The 18,632-nt window shown below is 43.2% G+C and overlaps 1 protein-coding gene across 11 annotated transcripts in view; it reads right to left on the bottom strand.

Moving 5' to 3' along the window:
• FAT3 (FAT atypical cadherin 3) overlaps nt 1-18,632 on the bottom strand; it is a 455,041-nt gene that overhangs the window by 49,224 nt on the left and 387,185 nt on the right. For all 11 annotated transcript variants that reach the window (XM_083609369.1, XM_083609376.1, XM_083609374.1 and 8 more), the window contains 4 exons: nt 18,182-18,415; nt 11,503-11,892; nt 5,272-5,486; nt 4,011-4,148 (listed from right to left, as the gene is read on the bottom strand). In XM_083609369.1, the coding sequence (XP_083465495.1) occupies nt 4,011-4,148; nt 5,272-5,486; nt 11,503-11,892; nt 18,182-18,415 (977 nt within the window). The remainder of the gene's footprint in view (nt 1-4,010; nt 4,149-5,271; nt 5,487-11,502; nt 11,893-18,181; nt 18,416-18,632) is intronic.

Here is an 18,632-nt window from a genome sequence, read left to right on the forward strand (position 1 = left end):
AACCCAGAAATGGTGCTTCAGGTTAAGAACTTTGCTTCAGGATGAGAACAGAAATTGTGCTCTGGCGGCGCAGCAGCAGCGGGAGGCCCCATTAGCTAAAGTGGTGCTTCAGGTTAAGAACAGTTTCAGGTTAATTACGGACCTCCGGAACGAATTAAGTACTTAACCCGAGGTACCACTGTAATTTGGGGAAGATTGTAAAAAAATATTGTTGTGTTAAGGAGAAACATTGAATTGGCATGCAAATTTTCATATACCCAAAATGGATTGGCTGCGTGGCGCTGTGTCAACAACATGCTCATTCCTGTTTTAGGCCATACCATATTCACAGGAAGATCATGCAGATTTTATTTATTTATTTTTGAAAAACGCAGTGCCAAAACAGCTGTTGTTTGGATAATGCACAGTCTTCAAATAGCCAGTGTAATACATACATACATAATAAAAAAAAAATGAACTCTTCATATGAGGATTGCCCACCCCTCTGCCCTGTGGGGGTGAGTATTAAGAATCACACACCCCACCAGAAAACTGAAGTGGTACAGTCCAAGCTACCACCTTATGCTGATTCATGAGTTCCTTAGAAACTTTTATTGCACGCCATGTATTCTAACACAAGGCCTCATTGCATTCTCTGGCCTTTATATATCTGTGTTTCCATGTTTACTGCTGCAGTGCATCTCAGATTCTGCTTTTTAAAATAAGACAATCCATAACCATAATGGCTCTGTGGCATCAAAATTACTGCGCCAGATGATGCAAGCTGCAGATAATGGGACACTTAAAAAAAATAAACAATACAGCTCCTTGCATAAGAAATCCAGTACCAGCCATTATAAATTTAACTATGTTGTGCACAGGAAGCAATTTTAAGCTTCATAAGCGTCAGAAATAAACTTGGGCACAGGAATGGATTTCAAAAAGGAATTACTAAAACCACATCCAGCATAGCTACCAGCCTGAGTGCCCCTTTGGTTAAAAGCATAGCTGTCAACTTACAGATTTGAAAATAAGGGACCAGCAGCCAAAATAAGGGACCTGCAGCCTCACCTGTTCCAGGCACTCCAGTCTTCCTGTCCTCCTGCAGTCTGGTCAAACTCATGCTGGTTTGGACTCGGTCTGACCCTTATGTTTCCCTCCCCTTATGGTCTTGATTTATCGGCTATTTTAAAATGAGGCTGCATTTTAAATTGCATTTTAACCTGTATTTTAAATTGGTTTCCCCCCCTTCTCTTTTCCCCCTATTATGTTTTTACGGTGATTTTATTGGTGTTAGCCGCCCTGAGCCCGACTCTGGCTGGGGAGGACGGGGTATAAATAATAATAATAATAATAATAATAATAATAATAATAATAATAATAATAAATGAACTATGCACTAAGGAGAACCACCCCAATGCCATTCAGTGAGGGGAGGGTCAGTTGTGACCCTCCAGGCTTCTCTATCCCTTGGGCTAGGCCAGACCTCTCACTGGGACCGCTTAATACCCTAAGAGTTGTCATCCGGCTGGAATGTATCCTTGACCTCTGTTAATGCCTCCAACTTGCCTGTATGGAGGACAGAGAGGGCTGTGTAAATGTGTTAGTTGCCCCGCCCAGTTTTGCCTCTGGCCCCGCCCACCCCTTGGAGGGGTTCCTTGGAAGGTTGCCCAGAATGGAATATGTCCTTTAGCCTGGAGAAGGTTCTCTCCCCACACCGGGTTAGTATGGCCATCAGAGAGGCAGAGTGGTGGGGTGGCAGTAGAATTGCTTGCTTGCTGATGTCTCTTTCCCCTGTTATTGTATGTAACCTGGGAAATATGATGTGAGTTGGCAGCACTTGGGCATCTCCCTGTAATATGCAATTTGGAATTTAGGCATGATTAGAAATTGTGAATAGTGATTAGGACGCAGGTGGTGCTGTGGGTTAAACCACAGAGCCTAGGACTTGCTGATCAGAAGGTTGGTGGTTCAAATCCCCGCGACGGGGTGAGCTCCCGTTGCTCGGTCCCTGCTCCTGCCAACCTAGCAGTTCGAAAGCACGAAGTGCAAGTAGATAAATAGGTACCGCTCCGGCGGGAAGGTAAACGACGTTTCCGTGAGCTGCTCTGGTTCTCCAGAAGCGGCTTAGTCATGCTGGCCACATGACCCGGAAGCTGTACGGCGGCTCCCTCGGCCAATAAAGCAAGATGAGTGCCGCAGCCCCAGAGTCAGCCATGACTGGACCTAATGGTCAGGGGTCCCTTTATCTTTACCTAGGAATTGCAACTTTTGCAGATTTCATTCAGAGCAATGGGACCTGTCCATGGGATTCAGTGTTTGCTGAACCCCCACCTGATCCAGCAAAACTCCAGCACGGCTACTTCTTTCTCAAGATTATTTTTCCTACAGTCTACAGATGGCAATAAATCCACACACCCTCTGCTTCTCCTGCATTCCGCTGGCAAACTATCTGCAATGGTGATTCCAAATATTGACAGCTTTATCCAGCTGACATGTTAATTCGCGCAGGATGTTTTCTTTTGCATTAAGCAGCCTTGAGGCAAACAGAATTATTTTCCAAGAGGAGGTTTTTATTTTATTTATTTTTTATAAAAAAAAAATAAAAACCTGTTTGCTTGTGGAATTTAGTACCTCTGACATTACCTTGCCTGCTGGGAAAAACCAAGCAGAATTTACTTCTGTTTTCCACAATTAATAAAGCAGTGTCACTTTAAAAAAATCAAACAACTGCATGGCACACTGCAACAGAGAATCCGTGGTTTCTTTGAGGAAAAAGTGTTTGTGCATTCCAAAGACCCCTAGTCTAGACATATGCAGAAGGCTGAGATGGTGGAATGGACTGTTCCATTGCTGGTGATATATGTATGTATTTGTAATATATTTTACCCGCCGTTCCCCGTTCTAACAGTATAATCAAGCAATGAAAAACAAGCAAAACAGTTCATACACCATTCTAAAAAACCAGTAACACAATTCCAAACAAAAGCAGCCCAACGCAGATTAAACAGGACAAAAGAGGTGGGTCCCACTCCTAACTATCGAAAGCTGGGGAAAAGTGGTACGCCTTTAGCATAGGAAGGAAGCTATATAATGAAGGTGCTAGATACAACTTTGTGGGGAGGGCGTTCCACATTTTAGGGGCTGGCACAGAGAAATCCCTCTCCCAGGCCACGATTCCCCCACTTCTGAGGGTGGCAGAGCTACCAAGAGGGTGCTGATCCCAAGAGTGACTGAAGCGATGGAGGTGGTCGTTCAGATACTTGGGCTCTGAGTCCTGCTGCCATGCCAAAACTGGAATCCCGGTCTAATTCCAAACCAGGTTCACATTGGTGTTTAACATGAGCACATTGAATTGGGCTGAGTTTTGGCACAGCGGCACGGCATGTATATTGATTATACATGGATGTGTATAATTGTCCTTTAGACACTACCCCATTTGGGCATTCTTTTTACTGGTGTGAAGACAGTCATGAAATGGGTGTGTGTGTGCTGGCAAGCTGCACTTCTCCAGCATGTGACCTTCCCTCAGAGCTCTCCTTGGTTCTGCAACTCCTGACCCGACTTGCTCTGTGCACCAGGACAGGACAGAGTGTTGCTTCTTTCATACGCTTCAGAGACCAGAGGCCAAACTCATTTATTCCCATCTGTCCTGGGACCTGTAAATCCTACTGGCAACACTGGTTTCTGTTATCGCCAGGGTCTTAGTGCCCCTTTTATTGTGTTTGTCCCTCCCTTCTGCTGTCAGCTAACCCTGGTGTTTCTTCTTCTGAAAAGCTTTTTCAACGGAGTTTTCAAACACCATTGGAAACAAGTGATGTCAAAGCTTGCTAAACGCTTTAAAAAGGCATTGGTACATTGGGGCTGATCGAAAACAAGCTATATAAATTCTGGAGTATTTTCTTGTGATAATTATACTGTTGCAAGAGGGACATTTAAACACTGATGCCCGTAGTCATAAGCAAAGCTAGCATGAGAAAATATTGTGTTTCCAAAAAAGTGGAAAAGCAATGAACCTGAAGTGGCCTTACCCTTTCTCGGTCCAATCTCTTCTTAACCTTTATAAGTCCCAAGCTAGGATCAATTGAAAACTCATTGTTCCGATCTCCATTGATTATGGAAAAATGGATCTGCCCATTGGGAGGACTGTCAAGGTCTTCAGCTATCAGCTTTTGGGAGGAGTGGGGTGGGGAGGAAGAAACAAAAGTGAGAAATACAGATTCATGCATAAACAAATTCCACGGCACAATGATTCACTAGATACACATGCTTACACACTTTATTAAATAACACCGTTCAAATGCATAAAATGGCTTGTATTTCCTCAGCACGGGACTTCAGCGCTACTACAAAAGGGATGAAATCTATGCATGTTCTGTGCAAATCTTAGGGAATATAACGCTGCTGCTCCTTGCTATTAATGCTCAACAAGAACATTTTTGTTAGGTGATTGACAGTTCCGGGGAATGGAACCGGAGCAGTCAGGTCACAAAGCTCTGCAGACTTAGACTGAAGCACAGAGGGAAATGATGTGTCAGATCTTGCGGGAGGCCCAGACAGGCCTGGGAATGAGCTGTGCAGAGAGACTGGAAAATTTGTATGAAAGGTGCTCCTTCCCCTATGAGTTGCCAACACGTTATTCTTTTGTAAAGATCTGATTCCTTCTATTTTAATAGTGCATTTTCACACCCATTGAAAAGTAAGCCCCACTGAATTAAATGAGGCTTACTCCCAGGCAAACGGGCATAAGATTGTAGCCTAAATCAGACCGGATATGACTAGAGGCAGGAAAGAGGTTGGAAACCCAATTTAAAATATATCAGCAGAAGACCAGTAAATACATTTTGGTTTACTCCATTTTTGCAGTAAAAATGGAGCCCTGTCTCCACTTGTGGAGAGAATGACATAGGCAAACCAGGTCTTTACCCAGACCATGACAGGCACGACTCTGGAGTATTTATAACCCGAATGGTAAAAGTAATGCACTGAGTGGGAGGAGTTATGTCTCGCGGGTGGTGGTAATGCAACAGTTTCAGCCATCTCCTTGCAGACTTGCCCAAAAGGGGCTCCAAGGATATATATTAGGGACCCCTCAAGATCTTGTCTTAGTGACTCCTGACAGTGCTGTACAAGAAACAGAATCCCTGCCAACGGTTCTGATGCACTTCTGAAGTTATTGAAATTACCCACCAATAAAATACACAAACAAACACTTCATGGAAACCTAGGCAAGGATTTGGTCACACTGGCTCGAAGCTGGCGTATCAATATGGTAAACGTTTTGCAACTCACCGTTATCAATGAGTCGCCTACTGAGGCATCCTCGCTGATGACGGAACTGTAGACTTCTTGGCTAAATCTCGGAGCGTTATCGTTAACATCTGTCACATTTATATTCACTGTTGCCACGGCGCTTAGTGCCGGGCTGCCCCCATCTTTGGCTTCAATGACTAGGAAGAAGTCCTTGCACGTTTCATAGTCCAGAGGTTCAATTACAGATATGGACCCTTGGAGACGGGAGAGAGAATTTCAGTAAAGCACAACACTAAGGACACACAAGCAGATTTTGAATACTGATGTTAGCGACCCCAGTGACTGCAGAAGAGGCCAGGCTACACGAGGACCAGTTCTGATATACCTTTCCTTGTTTTGTAAAAATTGCAGAACTCTAGGCAAGATGTTAAATTGTTTTTATATGCAACAACTGCGGCAAGAGTATTGTTAGCGCAGAAATGGAAATAAGAAGAAATTCCGATGACAGAAGAATGGCAGATGAAATTAATGGACTATGCAGAATTAGACAAAACGACACGAAGGATTCAAAACCTGTGGGACCAGAGATTTACAGAAGATTGAAAGAAGTATATGAATTATTTGAAGAGCAACTGTAATCAACAAATTAAGCTAGTAGGACCACAAGAAGTTTTGTAAGGTGAAATATGTTACAAAGTAGAAAAAGATAGAGATATTGGTTATGAGTTTGAAATGTAATAGGGAAGATAAGAAATGCATACCAAGAGATTAGATTGGAAAATTTTCAGACAGGATTGATGGAAGTCAAAAATCTGAATAAGATGCAAAAGTATGTTTAATTACTGTTGAAAGTGATATTTTAAAAAACTAATAAAAATTATGTATTCATTAATTTATTTTTTGCAGAAATCAGAAATACTATTAACCAGGGTTAAGGACATAAGAATAATCCTGTTGGATCAGGCCAAAGACCCATCTATTCAAGCATCCTATTCTCACAGAAGCCGACCAGGGTAGGCTGCCTGCAAATAGCTTCTAAATCCTCATGTAAGGATGAGCTGGGCACGAGGTTTATGCAGAAATGGTGGAATTCCCTATCTTAAAGTACAGTAATATAAGAACTGGAACCAAAAGAACTGTCACAGAAAGACTTCTGACCTCACCCCTCTTTGAGACATCCTCAGATTCACAGCACAAAGTGGGCAGTTGAGTAGCCAGTCTTGAGTTTATGACTCAACTGTGCGGACAGGCAATGGACTACTGCTGACAAAAGCCCTGACGTATTCATGTGGATGGCATAGGAGCCAACTCCTAGCGGCCATGGGGGCTTTGGCCCTCACAATAAAATATTTGAGGAGGCCGGGCCCCCACAATGTTGATGGACATTCCCATTCAAATTGTGTGTGTGCGCACCGCATCATGTGATTGATTATGCGGGGCGGGGCTTAACTGGCCCCCCACAATATTTTATGCAAGTTAGCACTCCATCCAACCTCAGAAAGGAGCCCTCTGTGAGGACAGACATGCACCAGCACAAAGCATCTACCGTATTTTTCGCTCTATAAGACGCACCAGACCATAAGGCGCGCCTAGTTTTTGGAGGAGGAAAACAAGAAAAAAAATATTCTGAATCTCAGAAGCCAGAACAAGAGGGATCGCTGCACAGCGAAAGCAGCGATCCCTCTTGCTGTTCTGGCTTCTGGGATAGCTGCGCAGCCTGCATTCATTCCATAAGACGCACACACATTTCCCCTTACTTTTTAGGAGGGAAAAAGTGAGTCTTATAGAGCAAAAAATACGGTATTTGTCATTGGTCCATGGATAAGGAGATTTCCTTTTAAAAGCCTCGATCGGGCATTTTACATAATTATAAGACAGCCTGGAATCTTCGGTTTCTGCCACCGAGCTGCTGATAAGGGAGCTGTCACACATTAATGCATAATAAATGCCTTTCCCCCTCCTTCTCTGGTGATTAAACGTCACCCCGGCTATTTTATTGATTTATCTTCTTGCCTTCATTGTAAAATACAGCTTTAACCATTATTTTCCGTACCCATTCCAGGGGTGTTGATATGCTAATGCCATTAAGCTCTCCTAAATAATAAACCTTAAGGTGCACTTGAGTAGTATTTTTTAAAAAAATAAAACCACACACTTCAGAGTAAGAAATGAGTTTTCATGACCAAGGGAAGAGAGGAACTGCCAGACAGAGGAGTATAGAGAAAGATCAACTCGTTATTTTAGGTCAATGGTTCTCAAAAGGAAAAGACAGACCCTATAGACATGTGGAAATAATCTGCCTGGAGAAGCAAAAGGTTGTCACTCCTTGGTATATCTTGATCTGATCAAGAAAGGGCACTTGCCCAAACCAATGGGATTCACAGCTACAATATGTGGTTATGGCCTGCTGTTTGTACTTTCTGGAGACAAGTGAAGACATTTTTCAAATTTTTCAAAGTGCTGGTGCTTATCTTTCAAACAGTTTGCAACCTGGCATGAGGGGAACACCTCCTCTCATATGATCATCCATGGAGACCCTCCTATTGGTGCCCACACTATCAGAAGTGAGGGAAGCCTTTTTGGGTTGTGGCACCATGCTTGTGGAACTCTCTTCCCAGGCAAGCTCACCTGGTGCCTGTCATATAAAGGTAAAGGGACCCCTGACCATTAGGTCCAGTCGTGACCAACTCTGGGGTTGTGGCGCTGATCTCGCTTTATTGGCCAAGGGAGCTTCCGGGTCATGTGGCCAGCATGACTAAGCCGCTTCTGGTGAACCAGAGCAGCACACGGAAATGCCGTTTACCTTCCCGCACGAGCGGTACCTATTTATCTACTTGCACTTTGATGTGCTTTTGAACTGCTAGGTTGGCAGGAGCAGGGACCGATCAACAGGAGCTCACCCCGTCACGGGGATTCGAACCGCCGACCTTCTGATCAGCAAGCCCTAGGCTCTGTGGTTTAACCCACAGCGCCACCTGCGTCCCTTGGTGCCTGTCATATACCCTTTTCATTAACCCGGGTTTTTAATCTCTTAATGCGTTTTTAAACTTCTGCTCTGATAATGTTCAGCGCTGCCTTTTACAGCTGCAAACAGGTGCTTTATGAATTATTACGAACCACCCTGACAGTTCTGAAGGTCGGGACAGAACTGTTTTAAATAAAACCAATAATAAATAATTCACTGCACCAAACTAGGTTTTCTGGACCCCCCCCCCCCCCCCCGTATGTGGGTCAAGGGCTATTTCTCCCTTTCTCTTGCTTTGGTAACTATAATAGGGTGGCTGAATATTGACAAATTGAGTACACGGTTCTGTGGGACCCAGAAGAAGACGGGGAGGGGAAATTAGTTTGCTTCACATTTTAATGTGACCCAAATCCACATTTCCTGCACCAAAACGCAAAAAATAAATAAAATGCAGCTTTCCTTCAGAATCCACACTTCTTTGTATTTAGCGATAGTTCTCCAGCCAAAAGTTGTGTACGAATTTGTGTACATTAGGAGAATTGTGCACAAAAATGCACATTAGTGAAAATAACATACAAAGATGCACTATTGGGGAAAACTGCTGTTTTCCCTCCTATTGCAGACCTTCCTTTTGCAACAAGCCTTTTCAGTGGAGGTGGTAATCTCAGTCTGCATCTGCATCGGCCTTAATTTATTTATGTTTTTATTGTTAAAGTGAAATAATAGATCAAGTATATATTACACAAACGTGTATACAGTGGTGCCCCGCAAGACGAACGCCTCGCAAGACGAAAAACCCGCTAGACGAAAGGGTTTTCCGTTTTGGAGGCGCTTCGCAAAACGAATTTCCCTATGGGCTTCCTTCGCAAGACGAAAGCCCATAGGGAAATCTCCAGGACAGCGGGGAAGCGCAGCGTGTCTTCCCCACTGTCCTTGGACCTCCTCCGAAGGCTGGCGGTGGGGCGGAGAGACCTTCTCCCCGCGCCAGCCTTCGGAAGGCTCCTCCGAAGGCTGGCGGTGGGGCGGAGAGACCTTCTCCCCGCGCCAGCCTTCGGATGGCTGTCCTGAAGACTTGCGGTGGGAGGAGGGTTTTCCTTCCCACCGCCAACATTCAGAATGCTGTTCTGAATGTTGGCGGTGGGGAGGAAAAACCCTCCTCCCACCGCAAGCCCCGGGAACGGAGGAGAAGCGCTGCGCGCCTTCCCCTCTGTTCCCGGACCTGTCCTGAAGGCTTGCGGTGGGGAGAAAAGCCCTTCTCCGCACCGCCAGCCTGGCAAGCGGTCTCCATAGGAACGCATTAATTGATTTTCAATGCATTCCTATGGGAAACCGTGCTTCGCAAGACGAAAAACTTGCAAGAAGAAAAAACTTGCGGAACGAATTAATTTCGTCTTGCGAGGCACCACTGTATTAGGTAAAATGTGTGTATTACACAAAACTACGAAGAAAAATGTCTGTGTTAGTGGAGATGTGACAAATTTTCATGTGAACTTTAAAAACGATTTCAAACAGATGTTGAAACGAGGTGAGCCGAACTTAATGAGAGAAGCCAAAATCGACAGATTCACCTGCCATGAGCCTGAAGATATGAACCTGGTCAATTACACCATCCCAAAGTGAGGGGAAATGTAGGCCAGCAAAGTTGGCTGAAGGATGCAAAGACAAAACCTGAAAGGATTTCACAATGCATTTTCAGTTTTTCCTAAGCACTGCTATCTGCTGATTTCAGTAAGGATTAACTGGCAAGTCCATTTTACTCTTTGCTGTTTGACCTGACAGAGGTATGATTAAGTCACTGACAGCTCACTGATGTCCCTGGATTCTTAAAAAAAAAAAAAAAAGGAAAAGGAAATTGAGATTTTCACCTTGAAGGCCTCTATGCCAGGTGGATTGAACGAAGAATGAAACTTGCGTCCTATATTATAGTTTATACTGCATTTGTATGCTAAATGTATAGCATTGAATTGTCAGTTATTTTAATCATTAGCCATTGTGGCTATTTGAATTACGGTGTTATTAATTTATTTTTCTCTGTCTAGTCGAAAGTATCTCAGAAATGGCTTCATCTTCACCCAGGTGTTTTATAGCTGTGGGAAGATTTTCCGTTGTGTTCACAATTAACTACACCGTTGTGTTAACTTCTGACTGGTGGTGGTAGGCACATGTTGTTATACTACCCTACGGCTTCTTAATGATTTCTTGAAAATAATTATCCTCCTCACTAGGATGTATATACTGCAACAAGAAACTAAAGGAGTAAGCATTATCTGGCCTTGCGTAAGACTGGTTCTGTATCTTGGTATACCTACTTTTTATAATTCCAAGTATTTATCTTGTTTCGGTGCATGATTTAAACACCTTGACTTTGGATAATTATACTGAAGCCTATGGGTGATTGATGAGATTGAATAATGTACTGTTTTTAAAGAGATTTTCACCAGCTGTGGCCCTAACCACTATTATCTGTTTTGTTTGTTTGTTTGTTTGTTTGTTTGTTTGTTTGTTTGTTTGTTGCTTTATGTTGTCCAGGGCAACCCAATATGAACCACAACCAAACAGACATATAGATAACCCTCCACACAGTTACATTAAAACCAAGAGGAAAAAGAACTAAATTTAAAACATCCTGCCGATTTCTAAAAGATCACAGAGAGATAGAGGCTAAGAAGCAGTTATTGGCCCAAACTCATGGCCATGGCTTGAACCCTGGTCTCCTAGATCCTAATGCAACACTTTAACCACTATCTCCATGATAGTATTACCACAGAAAAGCATTTAGATGCACATTTTATCTCCATGTACCTATTTCTGAACACATTCCAGCCTGTTATGCTTTTAAAAATGTACTTTGTTATGTTTTTTGAGCCAAGAGCTGTTATCAGACGATCCAGAGAAGTATGAAATCCGGCGGATAATTGATGTTCCAACTGGCAGATTAGTTCAGGAGATGCAAATTAAGGTTGGTTCACTTAAAAATGCAGAACAAACTTATCCTTGATCTCTAGCATGTGCTACATGCCAAAAAGTTTGCATTTTGAATGTCGATACACCATGAACCATCATTGGTCAATGCCAGTTCCACCCATATGTCATATGGTAACAGTAACATTACTAGGGTACTTTATAGGATTGCTGCAAAGAGTGTTTTACAAAAGCATGTGAATATGATCAAAGTAACACACACAACACAACCAGTCTTCTGATGCTCCTGTTATGTCTCCTTCTACTTTCCTGAACCTCCAGGATAGAAATTTAAACAGTAAAACTTAAATACTTTTCTTTAACACTTCCCTTCCCTTACATACCTGTCTTTGAATTGATCCTGAATTTCCCCTTTTCATTCCCAGACCTGATGATGTAGGTGATCTCTGCATTTGTACCAATGTCTTTGCTTGTGGCAAAAACGGAGAGAACTTCAGCGCTGGGCGAGGTGTCCTCGGGCACCGAAACAAGGTAGTCTCTCCTCTCAAAGACCGGAGGGTTGTCGTTAATGTCCAGAACCGTAATGGTCACCGTGGCGAACGAGGACAGGGTCTGCACAATGCTCTGGTCTGTGGCTTTGACAGTGACATTATACGATGGCTGGAGTTCTCTGTCCAGTGGATGCTCCAAGATGATGATTCCCGAGGATTTGTCCACAGAGAAAAAGCCGCCTGAAGAATCTGCTAGGGAGTAGACAATCTTTCTGTTCACACCTAAAAAGAAAAGAAGAAGAAACAGAAGATGCTGTTAATTAAGGAGACCAATGTTGTAACATCTGCCCTGTGAGAAATAAGAGTCCAGAAGAGAGAAATCATTTCAGCATTTCATGAGACGAGATCCAATTATGCTTGCATTTCAAAAAAGGACACAGAGACACAGAAACATGAACAGAGTCCATGTTGAACAGAGCAAGATGGTGGTGGGTGAGGGCAAGGTGGCAAACTGGAATTCCCAGAGGCCAAGTGTGACGTTAACATATGAGAGTGGTGGAGGGGAAATAGTTAAACAGGTTACCCAATCAGGACCCAGGGGGGTGGAGTCAGAGGGACTATAAAACCAGATCTGGGAGAGGCAAAGGGAGGAGTTCGTTGGGTGGTTGATTGGAGTGGGAGTGAATTGGGATAGAGTTTGTGGGTAGGTTGAGTTAGTGTAGCGATATAAGCTGAGTCAGGAACAGTTAGGGGCTAAGAAGACAAGTAAATATCTGAGAGGTGGTTTAGTAAGTGAGAGCGCGTAGCGGAAGTTATAGGTCTGGATAGGCACCCCCATGATTGTAATTGACCGATACCGTTTATGAAACCGCACACTTGTTAAACTGCAATAAATAAACAGAAGTTTATGTTTCAATTTAACCCTGACTGGACTCAGTATTGTACCAGGTAGGGCCTGGGTGGGATCAATAGACAGTGAAACATCTGGGGACCCTGTGTGATCGCCACACCAAGTTCCTGCACCACTGAGGCAGCTGAAGGAGCCTCAGGCTGCATGGTGGTATGCAGAGGCACCATCTGGGCAGCCTTACAAGCTCTGTCAGTTGATTTGGCACCCAGTCAGCTGACCCAGGGAGCTAATACAATGCCACCTTTAGGCCATGGTCTGTCCCTCAGCTGAAGCAATTTGTTTCCTAGTGTGATAATGTGCCAGACAAGAGGGCATGATTGCTGATCTCCTCACCCTGCCTCTGCAATGTAACCTTTTGCGCCAAGCTTGAAGTGCCACTCCTTAGTTCCAGAACAAGGTGTTTTTCTTTTTTCCTGCTTTAGACTACACAGACTGCCAAGCTGACAGCTTGTTCTCTCCTCTGATCCCTGTACCGCTTGGGATGCCCATTCCCAGTGAACTGTGACACAGAGCTGTCTTTGGCCATCCCACCAGAACGTATGAGGCCAAAAAGTGTGTCTGGAGAGGAGGGGTTATGCGTACAAGAATCCTGCCCCAAGAATCCTGTGCAAACTGGGCAGGTACGCTGCCCAGATTGTGCTGGAAGGTCTAAAGGAGACACCTGTGCGTGTTTGACTAAATGTACTGAGAAGCCTCTTCATGATCAGGAACCCTGCTGATGTGCTTAGAAGACTTCACGTAAACATGTGAAGGTTGGGGGTGGCAATGTGTACAGGGGCATCGGGGTGGGACATGTGTCGCCAGCCTCCTACACGTTTTTCTTCCCTCCTGTGCTCAGGCAGCCCTGGAAAGGGCTGGTGCAATAGGCCAATCAGAGCTCTGTGTTTACATCAGGCACTGGAACAGAGTTAACTGCACTTCTTTTAAGTTGTGGTGATAAGGGCTGGCACCACCATTAAGCAAGATGAGATGGCATCCCTCGGGCAATAGATTTTTGAGCACTGTGGAAGATAGTAAAATTGTCAGTTATTTTGCATATTGTTTTCATTCCCATAGGGGATGGGTGCTGTTTGGATTTTCTGCCTCAGGTATCAGGCTGCCTGACAATGACTATTAAGTCAACGTTCTAATTACCAAACTCGGCAGGAGGAAGAAAGACAAAGAGAATAAACAAAAACCACTGCCCACGTTGTAAGAGGCAAGGGACAAGGTGTGACCAATGAAGCCGCTGAGATAAAGTGGGAGAAGAAAAATGGGAGAAATAAAGCACAACGCATCACACTCACATCTATTAAAAGAAACCCGTTTTGCAATCTGAGATCTCCTCTACAGATTGTGCTGAACAGGCTAGCAGGACCACCCTGGGGCAACATAGCAACTGTTCACAGTTCAAAATGGCAGCTCCTTTGAGGCACTTCCTGTTTTCCATTGCCAGGGAAGCTGCCACTTGGAACTGCTCTTATTTCAAAGTGTCTTGTCTCTGGGTGCCCATCCTTCTCTGTTAACACTCAGGGTTGGAGATGTCTGCTAAACAAGAGAGCCAACCACAGCCACTTCCCGAATTACAGGGAGTCGTATGCTGAAGCTGACTCGAGACCTGAAGGGAAAGTATTGTTGTGATTGCCAAATTTCTTTCCACTGTAGCGGGATAGCTACTTGAAACCTAATTAAACGCAAATGCCAAAGCAAAGCCATATACGTTCCCATGTTGATGTATTTATTTGTACAGCCCAGCAACGGAAACAGCAAACAAAGAACAGTGACAATGTACCGAAGCTGGTGATTCCTTATCCTCAGAGGCAGTTGCAGAATTGCGGCCCCATTGTTCGAAAGCAGAAACTTAAAAGCTTGACATTAATCAGACACACCAGAGCTACTGATCTTCCTCCCAGGCATATTCTGTTAATTTAAAATTTTGTGTCGGTATTTTATGTCTTTTCGCAGTGACAGGAATGCATGGTAAAAAAAAAATTAAAAAGAAGGGGGGGGAGAGATGATCAAAAGCAACAGAAAATTACTTTTGTTTTCTGCCTGATATGGCAGAAGTGCAGCTGCTTCACCAGAGGGATCTGGGGGACTCCGTTTCCTCCAACCATATTCGTAACGAGCAGCCGCAAAAACAGAACACGGACTCTCGCTTAAATTGCATTACGAAAGATTAGATCACCCTCTATGGAAGAAGACTTGACAAGAAGAAGAAAAACCACCCTTCTTAATATAACCGAGACAGTGTCATAAGCCTAGAAAAAGTCATTAAGCCCAAATGGTATTTAAACAATAATTTTACCATTTATCATCTGCAGGGTCAATACACATAGGATATATTTCCAAACACTCAGAAGTCATTAAAAGTATGTGGCATTTAAATGATGATTTTATTATCTGTCTATTCTGATACACAGAGGATATGTGGCCGAGCATTCAGAAGCCATCACAAATGCAAGGCATTTAAATGATGGCTTTATCATCCATCATCATTGTTATTTATTTGTATTGCTAGAATTCCCCGTGGCCTCAAGAGAAGGCATTGGTGGGTTATACGGCACATAAATATGGGGTTACAGATAGCTTGGATTTTTTATTTGTCAGTGAGGATTTGGAAGATTTCGTTTTAGTAACTGTTTGGTATGGAGACGTCACATGCGATCCATTTCTCCTGGTCTGAGATGTAATGAGGAGAAACATATAGCATGCCTTATAATGGGTTTGAGATCCTTTGCGATTTGTTGTATTTTCCTTCCACATGAAGACAAAAATGTTGAGAGTAAGACAGAGAACATCTCTCATAACCAGGTGCAGGGATAAGCAAGAGGAGATGGTTTGCAACACCACTGGAGAGAAAATGCTGGAGTAGAAAGAACTTCTCATCCAGCGATGCAGTTCTGAAGATTAGTCAGCCATCAACACCTATGACCATCCTCTTCCAAGCTCAAAATCACAGTGGGCTACTGAGTAAATTTGTGGGTCCCTTTCCTGCACATCTCTGAGCTACGTTTTCACTGAGGTGATAAACCTATGCCTCGGTTGTACTACCTCAACAAGGAAGGGGAACTGAACAACTGGATGCTTCTCTATATATAACAAGAAATTATAGAGCTGAGCCAAATATTCTCAGGATAGTGTTGTTTTTTTCTGAAAGGGAAACACCCCCCCCAATATTTCCCCCCTTTCCTCGCTTCCCCAGAAAAAGGCCATTCTACAGAGTTTTTGCCAAGAAACTCCCCAAGAAGCTCTCATCCCTGAGAAACTCTTGTACAATTTCTTTCCCCTGACACAGAGAAATATGGTGAAATTGTTCCTCCAGTTTTATTGCCCAGAGATAGGCTGGAGACTTTTGAGAGGCCATTGTGGCAGGAGCTGATAGGAGTATAGTTCAAAACATCTCAAGGGCATTGGCTTGTGAAGGCTGGCACAAACTACCATGGTTTTGTGTGATGTTTGAAAGGAACTGATGTCTTAAGGTTACTTAAGGTTAAGGTTACTCTCCTGGTATGCCCCACAAAGAAATCTACGGTCTGCAAATAAAAACATCCTGAAGGTCCCAGGCCTCAGAGAGGTTAGGCTGGCCTCAACTAGAGCCAGGGCCTTCTCGGCTGCGGCTCCAATCTGGTGGAACGCTCTGTCACAAGAGACTAGGGCCCTGCGGGACCTGACATCTTTCCGCAGGGCCTGCAAGACAGAGCTGTTCCACCAGGCCTTTGGTCAGGGCGCAGCCTGACTCCCTCCTCTGGCAACCTGCACAGAGTTTTGCTTAATGGTTGCCATCAACTTGATTTTAATTAATTTTTATAATGAAATATTTTTAGAATGTTGGTTTATTTGATTGTTTGATTATTTGATTGTTGTTAGCCGCCCTGAGCCCAGCTTCGGCTGGGGAGGGCGGGATATAAATAAAATTTATTATTATTATTATTATTATTATTATTATTATTATTATTATTTCATAGACATTTTTCCCCCTTTGACATAGAGAAAAGGTATGAGGAGCATGTCTGTGAAGCATTTAATTAGTTTACCTGGTTGTGGCTACTTGGATTACCACCAGCTGCCTGATTGATGTAGTTCTGATGAGACAAACCTTCTTCTAATTATATATAGGGGTGGTAGGGAGGTCTTTCTCCCCAGGATTTCCCTACTTCAGGGTTTTAAAAATCCCGAAAGACAAAAAAGAGAGAACCAATCTCAGGATGTTGAAGAAAGAGTAATGCACTTTTTAATATAAAAAAAGAGAGTGCCCAAGACCCTTTATAGAGAACAGGCTTTTTCCTACAAGATATGGAGACAACACTATTATTGACAATGGAATTTCTGTGCGAATGATAGTAATGAGAGTTTATATAAATATGTTACTTTTGAGATTGTATTTGGAGATTTTCATATGTTTTAAGTACAGCTTATTAATTGTTGTACCATTTCTTGCAGAACACCCCCCGCCCAGGAAGGCCTGTTCTCATTAGTCACTAATAAAAACATGAATTACTCTTTCTGCAGCATCTTGAGATTGGATTTTTTTTTTGTCTCTTTCACAGGATGCTTCCCATTCCCCCCCCCCCCGTGCATCGTAAAAACTTTAGTAACTTTCCTCAAACTAATAATTAGAAGCTGCCCTCTTGACTCTGCCCCCTCCCCACTCTTCTGTAACAGAAATAAACTTTTAAAGTGCACCATAAAACCAAGTGCAGGGCATGTTTGCAAACGGCAAGTGTGTATGATGGCTTCATGTCTTCAGTATGGAAAGATTTATCGCTGTATTAGCAGAGTGCTGAATCAAGAGATCTCCCTTTTAATATCCACATATCAATACTGTCATGTTTCATTACTAGCATTTTGCGCTACTAGCATTTGACCCTAATAGCTAATCAGTATGGAGAATTGAAGGTCTGCAGGATGAAAATTATAGAATCAAAGCTTCAAGTGATGTCTCTACTAGTAATCATTACCATAAAAGCTGCTGACTCCAAGCTTTCTTCTGAACTGCCGTAATCACTTATTTCGGACATCAAGTGCCCTGGCTTACGGCATCACAAAAGTAGAGAACTGCAGATGCAATAAAATTTTGCAAGAATTTTACACTTGCATTTCCAAGCGCTAAAAATGTCTGAACCCGAGATCTAAACACCAACATTTAACCTGAAATTCCAAGTTCAAAGAATCCCTTACTGTTATTCTGAAAGTTTGGATTTCAAAATACGAATCTCAAGTTTTGAATAATTCATATTGAAAAAACAAAACTTTGGTACTCTGAAATCATCGTGCAAGTTAAGATTTGAGAAGAAGAACATTGTGTTTACAAGGAATTCAAAGGCTGTATGCTGCATTCTATATTGGTTTTAACACAAACTGTAGCTCAGTGGTACAGCACATGTTCCTTATGAGGAAGGTCTCAGATTGAATTACCAGCATCTCTGGGGAGGGCTGGCAATGTCCCTAGTATGATACCCTGGAGAGCTGCTGGCAGTCTGTGTAGACAATATTGAGCTACATGGACCAATGGTCCAGCTAAGACACTTTCTTATGTTCCGATGTTACTAGTGTTCCGATATTACTAGTGTAAGAAAGTAGAAAGTAGAAGAAGAATGTAGGCAAAGGACAGAGCTTTGCAAGCTCTGCCAACCTACAAAATATTTGTGGTTTGCGTCCATTGCAGTCTTATTGACTTACCTACATCAGGATCGTTGGCTTGGACTCTCGTCAGCAAAGCTTTAGTGGCCGTGTTCTCATAGACACATGCAGTGTAATGGTCAGAAGAAAACGCTGGTGGGTTATCATTAACATCTTCCAGGATGAGATGGATTTCGGACTGACAAAACCTGCCTCCTCCGTCCGTTGCCCTTGCAATCAGGTTGTACACAGGGATCTTCTCGCGGTCTAACGGGGCTAAGGTTTTGAGTTCGCCTAAAATCAATTGATTGGAAAATGAGGGGAGAAATGAAACCAGAGTCAACATCATTCTCGCCATTTGTTGTTACTATTACCATTGCTTTGTTGCTGCAATGCAATTTCACTTTCAAAATGGTTCACGACCTAAGAACTGAGCAAAAGGAATATCACAGAATGGAATTGCCCAATCTCCTCTTCCCTCTTTATGGGATATGGGAAAGCTCTCTTGCTT

This window comes from Podarcis filfolensis, assembly GCF_964270895.1.
Source record: "Podarcis filfolensis genome assembly, chromosome: 4".
NCBI classification, from domain to species: Eukaryota; Metazoa; Chordata; class Lepidosauria; order Squamata; family Lacertidae; genus Podarcis; species Podarcis filfolensis.